Here is a 15,687-nt window from a genome sequence, read left to right on the forward strand (position 1 = left end):
CGGTTCATCCCAATCACATTCTCACGTCTCTCCTAGGAGAGAGTTTTATTCATAAGCTCAAAGCTTAATCAACAATATGCAAGGAGGCATTGAAAAGGATAAAATTAATTAACTGACTTTTAGTATTGCATTTGTCTCACAGCGTGAATACGGTGTGGGATTACGAGTGGAATTTTTAATTCACTGGATTGCAAAGTAATGTCAATGAAAAAGTATCACAACCTTTTTTTTGTTTTAGTAAATTTACTATTCTATTTAACAGGGACAGCACACATTAATAAACATTGTGATAAATGCGCAAGACTTTGCTAGTTATTTTTCATCTGCAGTCCCTGGGCAGATGTTGCAAAGTCACTCTGAAAACAGAATGTAAGATTACAATTACAAATGTATTGAGATTATTCACAAACACAAAGAACAATAACAAACAGAGAATATTAATGTTAATTTAAAAAAAAAACATCATTCCATTATATTACATTACAGCATTCAACACCGAGGTGCATATAAGACAAAGCAATGACATGAGTGACACTAATGTCAATAGAAATATGGAATAAATGAGACAACATTGTGGAAAGGCACGTACAGAATATAACATACATAAATCACAATAAAAACACACACACACACACACATGTAGGTACATGAGGACAGACTGGCGACAGTAAGAAAGCCAACGGTGACAGCAGACAGCGAGGCAGGTTTACAGCACCGACAGACCGACAATAAACCATTTCTTTAAATTGGCCTTAAATAAACTGCACGTGTCCTGTTCTCTAATACTTGCCGGGATAGAGTTACATTCAAGTGCTTCTTTAATAGAGTACGCAGACGGACTAAAAGCACTTTTTCTCTGAGGGATAATGCAATCTCCTCTAGCTGCACCTCTTCTGAACTGGTATGCAGTTGCTCATATGATAACTGTCTGCAAAGGAGAAGTGAAGTCATTTACAACCATGTTCGTAAAACAAACATCTACATATTTAATCAGGTTTTCCCGCCCCAGAAAGATGTATTTTTTATCATTTCCTGTCGTGGATTTTGACTGTTTGCTTGTTTTCATTTCATTTTTATCTTATTCTTAGCAGAGCAAAGCTGACTCATTACCCGCGGTGGACCTGCCTCAGATTAAAAACTCCAGCAGGTTTCCCGCTAATGAAGGTTTAGGAAAGGTTAGCATCAATCAGTACTCTGATGTTCTTCATTCAGATATAACTGATAGCTTCCTCCTAATATAAACACATTTTGTCATGATCTGCACCTAGTTGTGTTTCAGACTCTAAAGACATTATGATGTTATGTTTTTATTTTGTAGTCTTGTTATTTATTCATTGTTTCCTGTCTTAGCTTGTACTAGGCTCCTCTCATTTCTTTTACTTACTTTCTGCTGTTGTGTGTTTTCTCACTCTTGTGATTGTCCACATTTGTTCCACGTTAGCCTCAGTCAGTCACTTCTTATACCAGCCCAGATCCTTTGTTCCCGGTCAGTTTGTCGTCTTTGCTTACGATTGGTTTCACTTCCACTGAGTGTCTAATACCTGTATCCTGATTTCTTGCTGTTCCTGCCTATCTGCCTTTGCTTGTAAGGAATTTTCGCGTTAAATCACTGAAGATGATCCTTTGCCTCTGTCTAGTTTTGGGTCCTACCCCTGTGTCCCTGCCTACCAATAGTGATTGTTTGTCTTGGTGAAAAACATGCTTACTGTACAGCTTTACTTTAACCACGCTGTTAGAAGAACCATGGTGTTTATGAGCTCACCAGCAACTTGTGTCCCTACTGCTACCATGTATGTAAATCACAGTGTCATCTGCATACATTTGGATATTAGTGTCAGCAAATACAAATCATTAATATACATAATGTAAATTGCAATGGGCCTAGGATAGCTCCTTGTGGGACACCTGTGGACAGCTGATTGATGATTCTGTCCTTGAACACACTGTGTGATTTTACAGGTATGATTCTTTCCATTTAAGTGCTTCTGAAAAAAAAAAGGTTTCAGATAACTTAGACATGAGAATTCTAAGATTAGCTGTGTCTTCTTATTCATCTAGCCATAGGGGCCTTACCTTAATAAAGACTTTCATAACTATCAGATTCATGTAAGTAATGGGAGCAGGGGGAGCTTTCATCAGCCTCTAACCGTCATTAAAGCTGAGCCCCTCTGTGAGCGTAAACAAGCGAAGAAATTTAGGCTGGAGACTTATCATAAAAGTTCAAGAGGATCACCCTGCTGAGAAGCACTATCATAGCAGTCAAATCCCATCTTGAAATCAGACAAAAGCACCCATGGCTAAGTACAAATGAACAGTCGCAGGCATGAGCATGCCTGAACACACAAGCACACAAATAAACCTTCTTTAGATATGGTTTATTGTATAATCTCACCCTGGGGTGAAAGCAAAAATGACAACACTGAATGTAACAAATTAATAACAGCCCCCTTTAATGAATGTCAGGGAAGGAAGCAGTGATGTTACTTTTCTCGCTTCTTCCCTCTGGCAGGCTCAGGGTGTTTACCCAACACCCTCAGGTGCAGTGACTGAGACGTTGCTAGGCAACCGCACCATCCCTGTTGTTGCTCTGCCTCTGGCACTCAAGTGGGAGCTTATGTGGACTTAACTCTGAAAGAGCAGAAGTGTTGAGGAGTGGAAGGGGGATTACCAGGAAAAATATTGGATTGGGCTGAAGCACAAGGGGCGAGGCCTTACCTGAATCACCACCGGCACCACACGGAGATGCCATGATGGACCGTCAGGCCACGCTGGTTCTGAAAAAGCCTGGCTTTTATCAGGCACTGCTTTCTCACAGCTGCACAATGCTGTGACATTATCGGAAAAAAACTCTCTCTCTCTTTCTCAAATGTTATGCAAAATGTCTGACAGGGTGGCCCTAGTAGTCAGTATTGTCGGTGTCGAGGTGGGTAAAACACGTGAATGATGAAGTCAACCAAATGTAACCTGGCAATATTAACCATAAAGAAGAACCAGAAGGTGCAGCCTCAGTCTGTCTGCTACAGGAGAGTCCTGTAATGTGGTAAAATGAGCTATTGCCACCTAGTGGCTCCCAGATGCACTTTCATTATGGAAAATGAAACTGTGGCTCATCACCACTGATGGCTCCAAATACACACTTATTGTTCCTCTTTGGTCAACGCAGATAGGAAAGCTGCTCCCAATCATTGTAACATCAGGCTACTGTCCCAGTGGCTGAACGGCCTAATTATTTCCAGCCCGTGGTTGTAGTGAATGTTAGCAGCTGATGTTGCAGCTGTTGACAATGCACCGTGTGCCGGGCTGATAATGGAGACGGACTCAAACAAGACAGCCCGACAAAGATCTGCACAGACTGGAAGCAGACTGTGTGTGAGTGTAATTTCATTCTCGTTTGAGAGCTGTGTGTCCTGCTCATGGGATTTATGCTCAGTTGATGCCGTAAACAGTGTGTACTACACGTGGCTTTGCAGATGTTAGAGGATTATTGGAATTATGGAATTATCTATGAACAGGTAGAGTGAGAAGGAATTAAAAAACGTTCAGCTCACTCATGTGCAAAGCCTCAGTATCCTCAGAGCCACATGTAGTTCACGTCCAGATGTTATTATAATGCAATGCTGCCCCCTAGTGCAATGCATGGAAACACCAAACTAAGCCAGTTACTGTAAAATCATTATTTATTCAATAGAGAAAATGTGGTTCTTTATGCTATATGGGTAAATTCTCAATTCTATACAAAACTGCGTGTAAAACTTTAGGTGTAACATTTACAAATATACAGAAAGAAACTCCAGTTTCTTGCGTTGGAGGACAGCCGCTATTAAAAGAGTAAAAATGTATGTTGGTGGGTAGCTACAAAAATAGAAATCAGCTTCTGGTAGGTGCATGTTTGGTATAGCAGTAAGTTTTAGAAATCAAAACGAGTCAAACTAAATTTAAATTTAACAGATTAAAAAAAAAAAAAAACACACACACACACACACACACACACCTCTCTTCATGCACTGAAAACTATGCAAATGTCCAAACTGATTTCAAACGCATGCAAGTAAATGCACGTTTTTGTTTTGAATTTAAGCTACATGAACTAATTGAGGTGTCACATGAAATTAAATAAATAACTAAACATTAATTTAAGCTTGAGTTTAGTAAATAAATACGCAGGGGGGGCAAAAAAAACAACTAATAAAGTGATGGAGATGACATACAGAGCAAGCTACTGCTTCGTGAGTTACACATGGGTTAATTGCTTCAGGATGGCTATATGGCTTATTCATAGTTAGGAAGGCAACTCAGTAGGTTACACAGTTTGGAGATCAAACTTATTCATTCGACAAAACAAAAAAAAATAAAATCATTATTTGATAAAAATTAGTTGGTGGTCTCTTAAAACAAATATGTTGATTTCCATTGCTTTAAAGCCCAATGCGCACACGAATAATTAGAAAACAAACTGTGTGACAGTGCATAATTGTACAATAAGTCGTTTGTTCATACAAAAACCCTTCCTCGTAAAACATGTGATCCGTTTTTTTTTTTTCTAACTTTCTTGAAAAAGAAGTTGTACAAAGTAAAGAAAGGGGGCGTTTGTCTGTGACTGCTCTGACAGAAAATAGGCGTTATTTGAGGAGAGAGGTAGAGAGGCCATCCAATATGGCTACTACTGTACTTCAGCTATCACGTATCTCTGAAAGACCTTGAAATGTGCCAAGTCTCTTCTCTCCTCCTCTTCATTTTGAAGAGTCTCTTACGGTGGTGAGTGCGGCTGGTCTCTCTCCACACACTTCATTTCCTCTCCCCTCTCCTCCTCCTCCTCCTCATCCTCCTCCCCCGCTCCTCTCTGACATCAAGCCTATTTGAGAAAGCCCTTGTAGAGGAAATGGGAGCGACTGGTGAATCTCTCGTTCTCCAAACAGAAGAGCAGGTCCCTGAGATTGACACGTGTGATGCGATGCCGCGTGGGTCTGGAGCCCGACGATCCGGCCCCACCGGACAGAGAGGGACCCGTTCCTGATCCCTGCAACAGGTGGGAGGGAGAGAGGGGTGAGTATGTGCACCAATATAATAATAATGTACTTCAATGCAAGTAAATTCCTGCATTTAAAATCCTACTTGAGAAGGATAAGAACCCTTTTCTCCTTTAAGTAAAATTATGGGGGATATAAAACAGACTAAATGGATCACAAGGAACTCATTTCTGAACTTATTTTTCCAGGATCTGAAATGTTAAATATGTGTCACAGCATCAGCTTTTTCACAAAATACAGTCAGGACACGGTAACTGTAATCTAGGACAGTCACTGAGGGACTTCTTGAGTTAAATTCAAGGATAAAACTCCAGAATATTTACAAAGTCTGTGACACCTGTGTCACTGTGGGTTTAGTAAAAGTGCTTCCAGAAAAATGATATTTTATTATATATTTTCTATCAGATGTTAATACTGATACACGTGGTGCAGCTAGTTTTAAGGACTTTATGTTGGAATTAGGTTGTTTCATCTAGTGGCGGCTTCCTAAGGGCCACAAGATGAGAAGAAAAGATGAAAAAAGTTCTGTCACACAAATATATTCTTAAGGACTTTTGTCATCTTAAGCTTTTTGAGCTGCAAACAGGTATTTAAATGCGTCAAACGTCTCTTTGGTGGAGCTGCTCTCAACTCATGGGCACAAGCCAAGTGACAAGTTTGGACACCACAGGTTTAGACTTCAACAAATTATTGTATTCTATAAAACAAATGTCATGTTTTTATGTAAAGTCTTAATCTGAAAAGTAATTAGTAACTAAAGCTGTTTCCATTCCACCGCTGGACACAAAGAGTATTTCAGAAGAGTTCATGCAACTTAACTTTTCTATTTTCACATTTCAGTGAATAATGTTGACCAGAGTGTGTTCAGACTGAAAGTATCATCTGGTGCATGCTGTCCTGCACGGTTTCTTCTGGAAGCTCTGGAGGAATCCAGAGTCCAAACACAAGCAGATAAGGAGAGTGATTCCCAAACAGCTGTACTTGCACCGCGGGAGGTAAGTAGGTTGAAACAGAGTTGGAAACTCTAAATCTAAATAATCCAGTTGGTAAAAAACGGGGGGGGTGTCTGTCAGTCTGCACATGTTTTGTTTCCAGACTTTTGACCTGTCCTGTGTGGTTGCAGACTCTTGCCCCGTGCATGATGGATAACCTTGAGCTCCATCACGACCCTGAACAGCGTAGAGCCGTTGATAATGATAATAATGGGTGATGTACGCTAAAAAAGTTGTCCGAAACTTTTGTTTTTCTTTGAGGGTCAAGTGAGAAAGTGGATTGTGCTTTTGTTGCGGGTACTCTGGGTGAATTGTCAAGTATGCATGATGAAACTGCCTCTAGCCTGTTTGTTGATACATGCAGTTCATCACCATGAAACCTGTGAAGACCTTTTCCAGCCAGCAGTACCATGCAGATTTTATCTCTGAATCTTTGCCACTACAGCCTCCGTCGCTCATAAAACTAAAATCCCTGCCTCGTGGTTGTACACCTCCGCAAACGAGTCAAAGAGACAGTTTACATCCACGTCTGTCCAGGCCAAAGATTATAGTGTCACCACTTCAGGATCCGATCAAACGCGGAATATGGTCACAGTCTCCTCCTGTGCTCAGGTGTTATGGCGTTAAATAACAGAACATGATGCTTTCACAGTGGAGGTGACCTTTTGGACGTGAAACAGTCTATTAGACATTTGTGTGAAATGTTATCATAAGCAGTGTATGAATTCTTGGGTTGTGGCCAAAAATGTGATCCTGACCTTTGACCACCAAAATGTAATCAGAATTCCCTTCTGGTGCTCCAGAGAGCTCACGCTCACAAACGGATGAGACGGACAGACAACCCAAAAACGCAATGCATCCAGCCACAGTTGTCGTGGATGTGGAGGCATAAAAAGCTCCACAAAACCCCCTGAAGAACGATACTGTTTTGTTCAAGTGTGATTCCCACATGTGTGAAAGATGTTACCAGATAAAACAAACACATGTTTACCATCCAATTTGTAGCACCTCACAGAGCACATTACAAATCTTTTTCTCCTGTATTGTCTGAGGAACACGATAAAGCAGAATTCTCACTAGGGGGCAGAGAAGGTGCACAAAGTCACACCGTCTATAAATTACTGCAACCTTTATCAAAGCAAGCAAACATAAAAGAGATATCACACATTCTGTGTGTTCTTTCTGTTCTCAGGCACAGTTGAAGAAAACTGGGCCATTTGTTCCAGTTAATGGTTCGACTGTACTTGACAGAACACGCTCTGCGCTTGTGAGAGCTCCCAAGTGAATCCAAACAGTAAGCGATTCAATGTGGAGAGAAACAAACCCCCAAAGGTAAAACACTAAACAGAGCAGAACCAGCCACATGCATGGAGTATATGCTGTATAGAAAAACACGAGGCACGGTACACAATCACTAAGGGAGTCACAAGTCTGGAAGAGACAGAGATTTATGGTCAAAGGAAAAAAGACTGAAGTGAGAAACAGTGATCTGTGGCAGGTAGAACCGAGAGTGACGGTTCGTCACAGTGTCTTGATTGAATGTGACTTGTGTCGTTTTAAAATGTGATCTGCGATTACAAGAGTCAGCTGACAATGTGCACGAGTGCAGTGCCCTGTCGGCGCTAATGAGCCGCTTCATTATGTTATTTTCCTCCAGGTATGTGAGCGGCTCAGACGGCTGACGGCAGGTTTCTGTCTGGGCAGTGTGGGCTGTCAGCGCCTGCTCCTCAGTTGTCAACCAGTTCCACTAGAGAGAGGAACTGACTTACTGTTAGCACCAACATTAGCTGATGCTGTTACTGCTGTCTCTGCAATATTAACTTTAAAACTTTGGTGTCTCATTCTCATTTGGTATCTCTGTCCAGCTTATGCTAATTAAGTAATGTAAAGGAGATGTAAAGGAGAGGTTGTGAATGAGGAAAAGTAACCGGATGGTCGTGGGAACACGGTGACTTTATGACAGGGGTCATACTTGACAGCCACCCCAGGATAAATAACATTGTGTGGGGAATGTACTGTGATTAGTATTACCTCAGCTGCAGCAGAAGAGGATGGAGGGTCCAGAATCTTCCTCTTCCTGGGACCGATGGCCGCCAGAGCCGTCTGGTTGGCCTCCATCTGTCTCATCTGAGCCAGCTCCTGCTGCTGCATCTGGACGACGCACACAAACCGACACGGAAATCAGACATACGGAGTGCATTAACGTGCAGAAACATGTAGAAGTCCTCCTCCTCTCATCATACCTCTTTTGCCTTCTGCTTCAGACGCAGCTGCTCTGGGTCCTCCTGCCGAGCTCGAGACTGCGAAGCCAAAAGCAAGACACATAAATAACTGATGTTGGCAGGAGAAACACCAAAGCCCTGGATGTGTAGAACTAGAGATACTGTGGAATTTGCAAGTGTTTGATCATTAATAAAGTCCATTAATGCACGAGAATCTGCAATCCTCAGTCGACGGAAAACTTTAGAAAAGTTAGAATCTACAATAACTACTTGTTCTGAAGTCCCCTGAATAGACCCGTACACATCACTATTTACATTTTGAGCTAAAAACAACGATTGTTGAATAAAAACCTCTCGTCTACTTTAACTTTTTTGTCATCATTATCTTATTAATGCCACGGATCTACTGGAATTTCATTTGCCGTTATAAATTCATCCCCGGCCCCCTTTGATATATCACACAGTAGATTTGTTAAAAGCTGTTAGAAGTTATTCGATTTACATCCTAACAGGCGTCCTCAGGGTGAGATAAAATCAATCGTAGGCAACCTTTTGTCAAAATTTATAGAATACATTATATCTCTGAGGAAGAGAATACCTGCGGATTACCAAAATACTAAGTGTAGGCCCGACAAATCAGTATTTACTGGGGGCCGTGATTTCATATAAACATTAGAAACACTAAGAGTGTGTCTTCATAAAAACACACCTGGATGCTTGAAACTGAAGCTGAAAGTCTGTTAAAACCTAGAAAATATTCAGTACCATGCCAGCTATATTATATCAAGGCAACAAAGTGCATGTTTCTATAGTTTCGGATTTTGTTTCAATCTCATAAAGATTTTTTTTAATCCAGGTATTTATTATTGAAGCCATTAAAACCTCTCCGTTATAGAGTTTTATATTTCCACTCTATTTGAGACCACTTATCTGAAACCACACTCATCTGTTTGAGTATATTAAATTTCACCAGCAGCCTTTGGAGGCGTTATTTGGTCCGACGTCTTCTAAGATATCATTTGTCTGTGAGTGACTCTGTACCTTAGCTGCCTTTAGGAGGATTTCTCTCTCCTGTTCGTCCTTCCGTTGCTTCTCCAACTGTTCCAGCTGCTCGAAGAACTTGAGCTGAGTACGAACATCGCTGCTCTGCTCGTGATGGCCACCCTCCTGCCGACAGACAGCAGTGTCACCATGTTATCCCAGAAGACCAGAAGTTTACAGGGCAGTTAGTTGCAAACATGCTAGGATGCTAAAAACAACATAGTAAATACAGTACACACATTTGTGTCAAAGCACCTGTGTTCTTTTCCTGCAAGGGGGCGTTTACTAGTATGAGCCTCTCTATAATGATGCTATGAGCAAACCTTGAAATTGACATTTTTCTGCTGGGCCACTTGGGAAACGTTCTCCAGCAGGCTCTGGAGCCGCTGCTGAGTAGCATGGGAGACGTAGTTCACCACCTCCGCACCCAGGTCTGTCACACCATACCTCCTGCCTGGAAATGGCACAGCGGGACGCTGGTTTTATGAGGTGCATGGATACACTGTATAGTCAGTAGTGTTGTAAGTGTCTCACCAATCTCCAGCATCCTCCTCTGCAGCATGGCACAGGAGAGAAAAGCCTCGTCCTTACAGGAATGTGTCACCGCTCCCACTAGTCCAGAGTTGGTTGCCAGGATGTTAGCGCTTTCCTCTGATAGGTTCACTCCAGCCATGGAGGCCACGTCATTGATGTCTTCATCATCTCTGTAACCATACATGCAGTAAGGAAAACCCAGTCACTAGACTGAAGATCATGAACTCAGATATGTGTCTCACGCAGGTGTAACATTAAAACCTGGAGAAATCACTATGAACTGTTTGTCATTTATTTGTCAGCGCTGTACTGTATATATGTATGAGATTTTTGTTTTTGCTGGCTGAATTTCCTGCCTCCAGGTGATGCTAATACTAAAACATGTGTGATTACACAACATTCATGGGAAAACTCTCTTATCTTTGTTCTTACTTGAAAGTGCCACCCGGCTCCTTCAGCTTGTTCTTCTGAGCCGGAGTCATGGCTGCAGCGCAGACTTGTTTAGAGACATGCGGCACCTCCAGTCTCACAGGAACTGACCGGGACACAGAATTGCAATAAATATTCCTGGTCGCCACAAGAGACACGTGCACAGAGGTGACATCAGACCGATGTCCTCACCTGGTTGCAGCTCTTTGAGCTGGACCTGTTGCTGTCCCAGCATGATGCGGCCAGGGGCCTGATTCCTGAGAGTCACCATGGGGGTCGTCGCTAAGGTTACCTGAGGTCTCAACATTGCCCTCTGCTGCTGAGGCTGGAGAACCTGCAGATACAGATTATCAAAGTAGCATCATTTGTCCTTTTACAAGGTCATAACACCTTCATCCTGTACACAGGTAGAACATACTTTATTTACAAATACTCAAATTTAGATATAACATGAAATACTGAATAAATATATATATAGGATATATGTTGGGGGGGATGTAAACAGCAGCAACAAGATACAGTAGATAATTTGGTCTTCATCTTCACATTAAAAGTTGGACAACTAGGAAACACAATCAACTTTGACTGTGTTTCAGCACTAAGCATCAGTGACGTAAGCAGAGTCTTGTTAGAGTCTTGTGTTCAGTCAGCTTGGAACAGGCTCCATAAATATCTATTTATTACCAGAGTGACATGTATTCTTTATGTTTTATTCTGCAATTTGAGGGAAGTATTTGGGATACCTTGTATTTGATATAAAGCCATCTCATATATCTTCAGGTGTCAATTTACCAGTGAGGTGGTCTGTCCCGGTTTGCCAACTCCAGACTGGAGCTGGGGCCTGGCGACTGGAGCCGCGAGCCGGGGGGCTGAGCTGCTCAGGACCACCGTGGTGGGGGTGGGAGAGGTGGAGGAGACTGGAGCTGAGGCCAGCTGGGGGAGCTGACTCTGCTGGATGAAGGCTGCGGAGTCTGGGGTGAGCTGCCTCAAGGCTGGGAGGCTTCTCTGCAGAGGACAGACGGACAGACAGGACGAACATCACAGAAATATACTTGAAGATGACATTTGGTTTGCTGTGGACTAAAACACACACGACAAGAATGACAAGAGGATATCAGCTTTCTTACCTTGAAGAAAGGCACAAGGTAAGGTTGGGGTGAGGAGTTAAGCTCTTTGTATAATCTGCTGGTGAATTCCTCAGCTTCCAGCTTGCCCTCCTAACACAACATACAGGCATATTTGTAAGTCCACATGACGCTTCTCTTGGATGAAGGTTTTCTACTATTTTTTTTCATACCTTTCATTTTTAAACACGCCTGTCAGATGTGAAACATGCGCACAATATAGCAACTGACAGGTTAATGTATGCCTCCTGTGTGTGCGGCTCACTCACCAGCAGGTCCTTGACTAGCTCTCTCACACTGGCTGCAGTCTCAGTTGATTGCTTCCCAGTGGATGCCAACTTGATCAATGTGGACAGGAAGTTCTTACATTTCTTCACATTCTCCATTGTCTCCTGCCAAAAAAAAAGAAAAGAATCATGTTTCATCTCAGAATATCCATGCCACACATCGCAGCATGCTGGGTTTAGCACAACTCACTTTGCTCACTGTTACTGAGGTAACTGTGGTCCCAGCCGTTTGGCTGACAGTCCTGGGGGTCATTCCTGGTACTGCAGCCCCGACTGAGCTCTGGGAGGACAGACAGCGACATCACAACAGGTTATTTAGGTTGCTGAAACGTCTCAAAATGAGTGTGGGGTTTCGGAGATACTTCTAAGACGATCAAGTGCATCAAACATGAGGTTCAGAGGAAACAAGAGCGCTTCTCCAGAACTGAATCTCAGCTGGGTGCCCCTCCTCAAAAAATAACTTGAACATAGATGGTTTTAAGAGGTCAGTTTGTTGGAGGAAGTGGTCTAATCACCTAATAACATGGCCGAACACTTCTGTATGGTCACTGCCTGCTCTCCAGCTGGCTGATTAAAGTCCCGTAAACATTTCTATGAAATGAGCCTTAAAACTCAACAACTAAAGCCAATTATTTAATTATTTTGTTGACTTCTTTTGGCAAACGTTAAAAAAAACAAGTAAATGTGAAGAGGACGTACAAGTTTCAAATTTTTATTTTCATGTCCCGATTTTGACTTCAAATTTGGTGATGAACTGACAAGCAGGTGTTAAAATTACAGTTTTAACCAAAATCCTGCAACAAGTTATTATGACGTATGACTTTTCGTTCCTCCATCAAAAAAATAAACATGTATCTTGCTTTCTTGTCCATTTTGCACCTAATAAATTAATAAATGAATTGAGGCATTCTGTCCAGTGTCAGCGATCAACATGACCTCTGGCTGCTGGAATTTATAGAATATCTCTTTAGAAATAAACGTATTTCCTCTGAGTCTGGGTCTCCATTCAACTAAAGTGAATCCAGGAATCAAGGTCCAGGATTCTCTTCTAGAGAATGAGAGTGTGCACCCTTTTTATTGTAGGAAAATGAACTCTTAAGACCCTTCTAGTGTCACTTTGACATATAAACCAGCGGTGATATTGTGTATTTATAATATAATAATACACAGACGATCAGTGAATGACACAAAATGTGAAACAAGCCAAATGAACATAATCAGAAGGAATTTGACGAGGGGTCACCTGAAGGATGGGAGGTCGGTGAAGAGTGGTGGTCGCAGCGAGTGACGTCGGGGCTGGACAGCTCTGACGGATGATGGTGCTGGGAGCCACTTGTCTGTTGATGATGGTGTTTCCAGGAGCCTGAGGAGGCACAAACACCCATTTCATCAAACTAGAAAATATTGTTTATGACGAAATACATTCATATCTATATGTCTGTTATAGTGTTGCATAAAGTAAGACTAATTACACAACACAATAACTTTTAATATTAGTAATTAATCAATATTCTACTCAACAGGTGCTTCGCTGAGCTGTAGGCAGGGAGACAAGCGGAACACGGGCGATGATACCGACGTTGGCGCAAAAGTGAGACATGATGGTTGCTGATATAAAACTCTTCCTGGGACAGACTGAGCGATCTTACCTGGCCAGGAGGCACGTTTGTTGGCGTGGTGGTCCGAGGTGCCATCCCTCCCTGGGCCTGAGCCTGAGCCTGGGCCTGGGCCTGCATCTGGGCCAGAGCCTGCTGGGGAATCATCAGCAGCTGTCCACTCTCACTGCGCACAAGCACCATCCCTGAAGCAAGTCAGGAAATAAAAAGAGGCAACGGATCTCGCAAAGTGGTCACCATGAAGCATAACAAACCAGACATGTAGTGTCATTGAACACATTCTGTATTATTATAATCCTTAAATGTTTATTTTTACAATCACTGATGAGAGGCAAATGAAAATCACCCCACTTTGGTGCATCAGTCAAGTGTGGAAATAAAAGTCTGTGCACAGAAAAAGTTCTGATTTCACTCACCAGGGGGGAGCTGGATGTTGTGTACACTGGGCTGACCCGGGGAGGTGTGGGGGAGCCTTGGGGCCAACATCTGAGGCGTCAGGGCTCGGATCCCGCCTGCTACCGTCACGGGAGTCCGCGGACCAGTGGTGACAACCGGCTGCGGTGCTGACTGTATTATTGTCGTGGGTGGCTCTGCCTTGATTATGTGCGACACCGAGTTGCACGGCTGGCTGTTGTTGTTGTTGTTGTTTACAAGCGGGGTCGGTGCGCTGATACCTGCGTGACCTGCTGCACCTGCAGCCACGGCCGGACTCGCATTGTTGCTCCCATTCAAAGTTGCGCCCGACCCCGCGGTTTGCATAGGCGGCCTGACGAGCGTCACAGTGGGTCCCGGTGCCTGGCTCACAGGCTGAGCCGGAGGGACAACACTCAGGGGAGGCGTCTGGATTACACTGTTTGACGACGGGGGCATTATCGCACCGGCCAGCCCTTTTGGCATCACCGGTCCGCCGCTGACAGCCGTGGCAGAGATAGCAGTGCTGCTGCCGCCGCTGTTACCGGCGCCACTTGTCGCTGTCGTCCCCAAGAGAGGAGCAGCGCTTCCTGAATTGTGAGAGCTCATAGTTTGGCTCCCATTGAAAGTCTGCGCTGAGTACGAGCCCACTTTCCCCTGGTCATTAGGGAGAGGAGTTACACCGCCGCTAACAACAACAAGTGTTTTGCCGGGGTCGTGTCCCGTGGTGGAGTCCGTGCTGGCCGTCGACGCATCCATAGTTGGACCATGGGGACCCCGTTAGGACGAGACCCCCTGCGCTTCAACTTGTTGAGAAGGAGCACAAACAACCTTGAATGTGACGGGGACAGGACTCTGACACATGTGCTGTTTCCCTCCGTCAGCCTGCTTTTCGTGTACGCTCGGAGAGACAAAGAGGAAAACAACATTAGTAGTTACAGCGTACCTGCTTCGGCAAACCGTCTTGACCGAGTCCCAGCTGGACATTAGCTCGCGCTACCCGCTTGTCCCGGAACTACAGCCATGTAATTACCAGTGGTTGTTGTGACACAAGAAACGACAGCTGTGGCTCTACAGACCGCACAGGATGACAAACTACCGCTTTATTCACCTCTGTGTGTACAGGAGGCTCATCCAGCGGGCCGGGGCCAACCGCCATCTTCACACTCCTGCGAGCTTGTGAGAGAAGTGAGGTACTTACCAACTGACGTGCGCATGCGCACAGCGGCTCAACGTCTCCGAGCAGTTGGCCTCGGCGCGCTCTGATTGGCTGCCGGACGTTCTAAAAGGCGGAACCAATGGCTCCGGCTGTCATTCCGGAGGATGCGGGAGACGGACCAACATCGAAGCGGAGACGAAGGAGATTTCACCGAATGTCGCCTCCTCGGCTGCCTGTTTGTCCCGTTAATATAACTATCCCGCTTCAGATTTGTACCGTGCGGCTGTTGGTTGAGTGATAACGTGGTTTGCAACAAGCCAACACGCCGAATTTCAGAGTCCAGTCGCTCTCGGTGCGCCGAGCAAGATGGCTGCAGTGTTTTTGGCCAGCGAGTGAAGTTGCTGTTGTAATGAGGCGTTTGAAGGCGCCCCACCCTCCCTGTCAGAGAGGAAGCCTTCAGCAGTCTCAGGGCTTAGTGTGGATCAGCTCCACAGAAATGCAAAACACAGCCATAAAAAAAAAAAAAAATCACTTTCATTCATGCATTTAATTAAAAAAACAAAAACAAATGTAGAATATGTTGCATGTGCAATTTAAGCTCCAAATGTACTGTTCATCTGATAGGACCCTTAATATAAGATAAGAAGCTTTATTTACGCCACACCGGCGAAATTTACTTGTTACAGCAGCAGAGGGGACAGAGAAGGTGCAGAAACAAAGTGCCAGTAACAGAAGTAGTGCAAAAAGAAGGGATGTAATAAGATAAAAGTAAAAATATGAGGAAAAAATGTTAAAGATATACATGTGTGTATTGCACAGGCTTCATAACCACTGTAAAGTAATTT

The 15,687-nt window shown here is 43.7% G+C and overlaps 1 protein-coding gene across 1 annotated transcript; it reads right to left on the reverse strand.

Annotated features, from left to right (window-relative positions):
* Window positions 1-3,692: 3,692 nt before the first annotated feature.
* On the reverse strand, window positions 3,693-14,906 carry taf4a (TAF4A RNA polymerase II, TATA box binding protein (TBP)-associated factor). Its single transcript, XM_070846553.1, has 15 exons — window positions 13,689-14,906; window positions 13,306-13,457; window positions 12,900-13,019; window positions 11,847-11,936; window positions 11,639-11,761; window positions 11,373-11,462; window positions 11,038-11,250; window positions 10,438-10,579; window positions 10,249-10,351; window positions 9,817-9,986; window positions 9,606-9,736; window positions 9,283-9,408; window positions 8,263-8,319; window positions 8,051-8,170; window positions 3,693-5,017 (listed from the first exon to the last, which is right to left on the reverse strand). Exons 1-15 carry the CDS (start codon window positions 14,440-14,442, stop codon window positions 4,853-4,855), a joined length of 2,556 nt encoding a protein of 851 aa, XP_070702654.1. The 5' UTR covers window positions 14,443-14,906; the 3' UTR covers window positions 3,693-4,852.
* Between the last annotated feature and the right edge of the window lie 781 nt (window positions 14,907-15,687).

Source organism: Pempheris klunzingeri, chromosome 2 (assembly GCF_042242105.1).
Source record: "Pempheris klunzingeri isolate RE-2024b chromosome 2, fPemKlu1.hap1, whole genome shotgun sequence".
Classification (NCBI taxonomy): Eukaryota; Metazoa; Chordata; class Actinopteri; order Acropomatiformes; family Pempheridae; genus Pempheris; species Pempheris klunzingeri.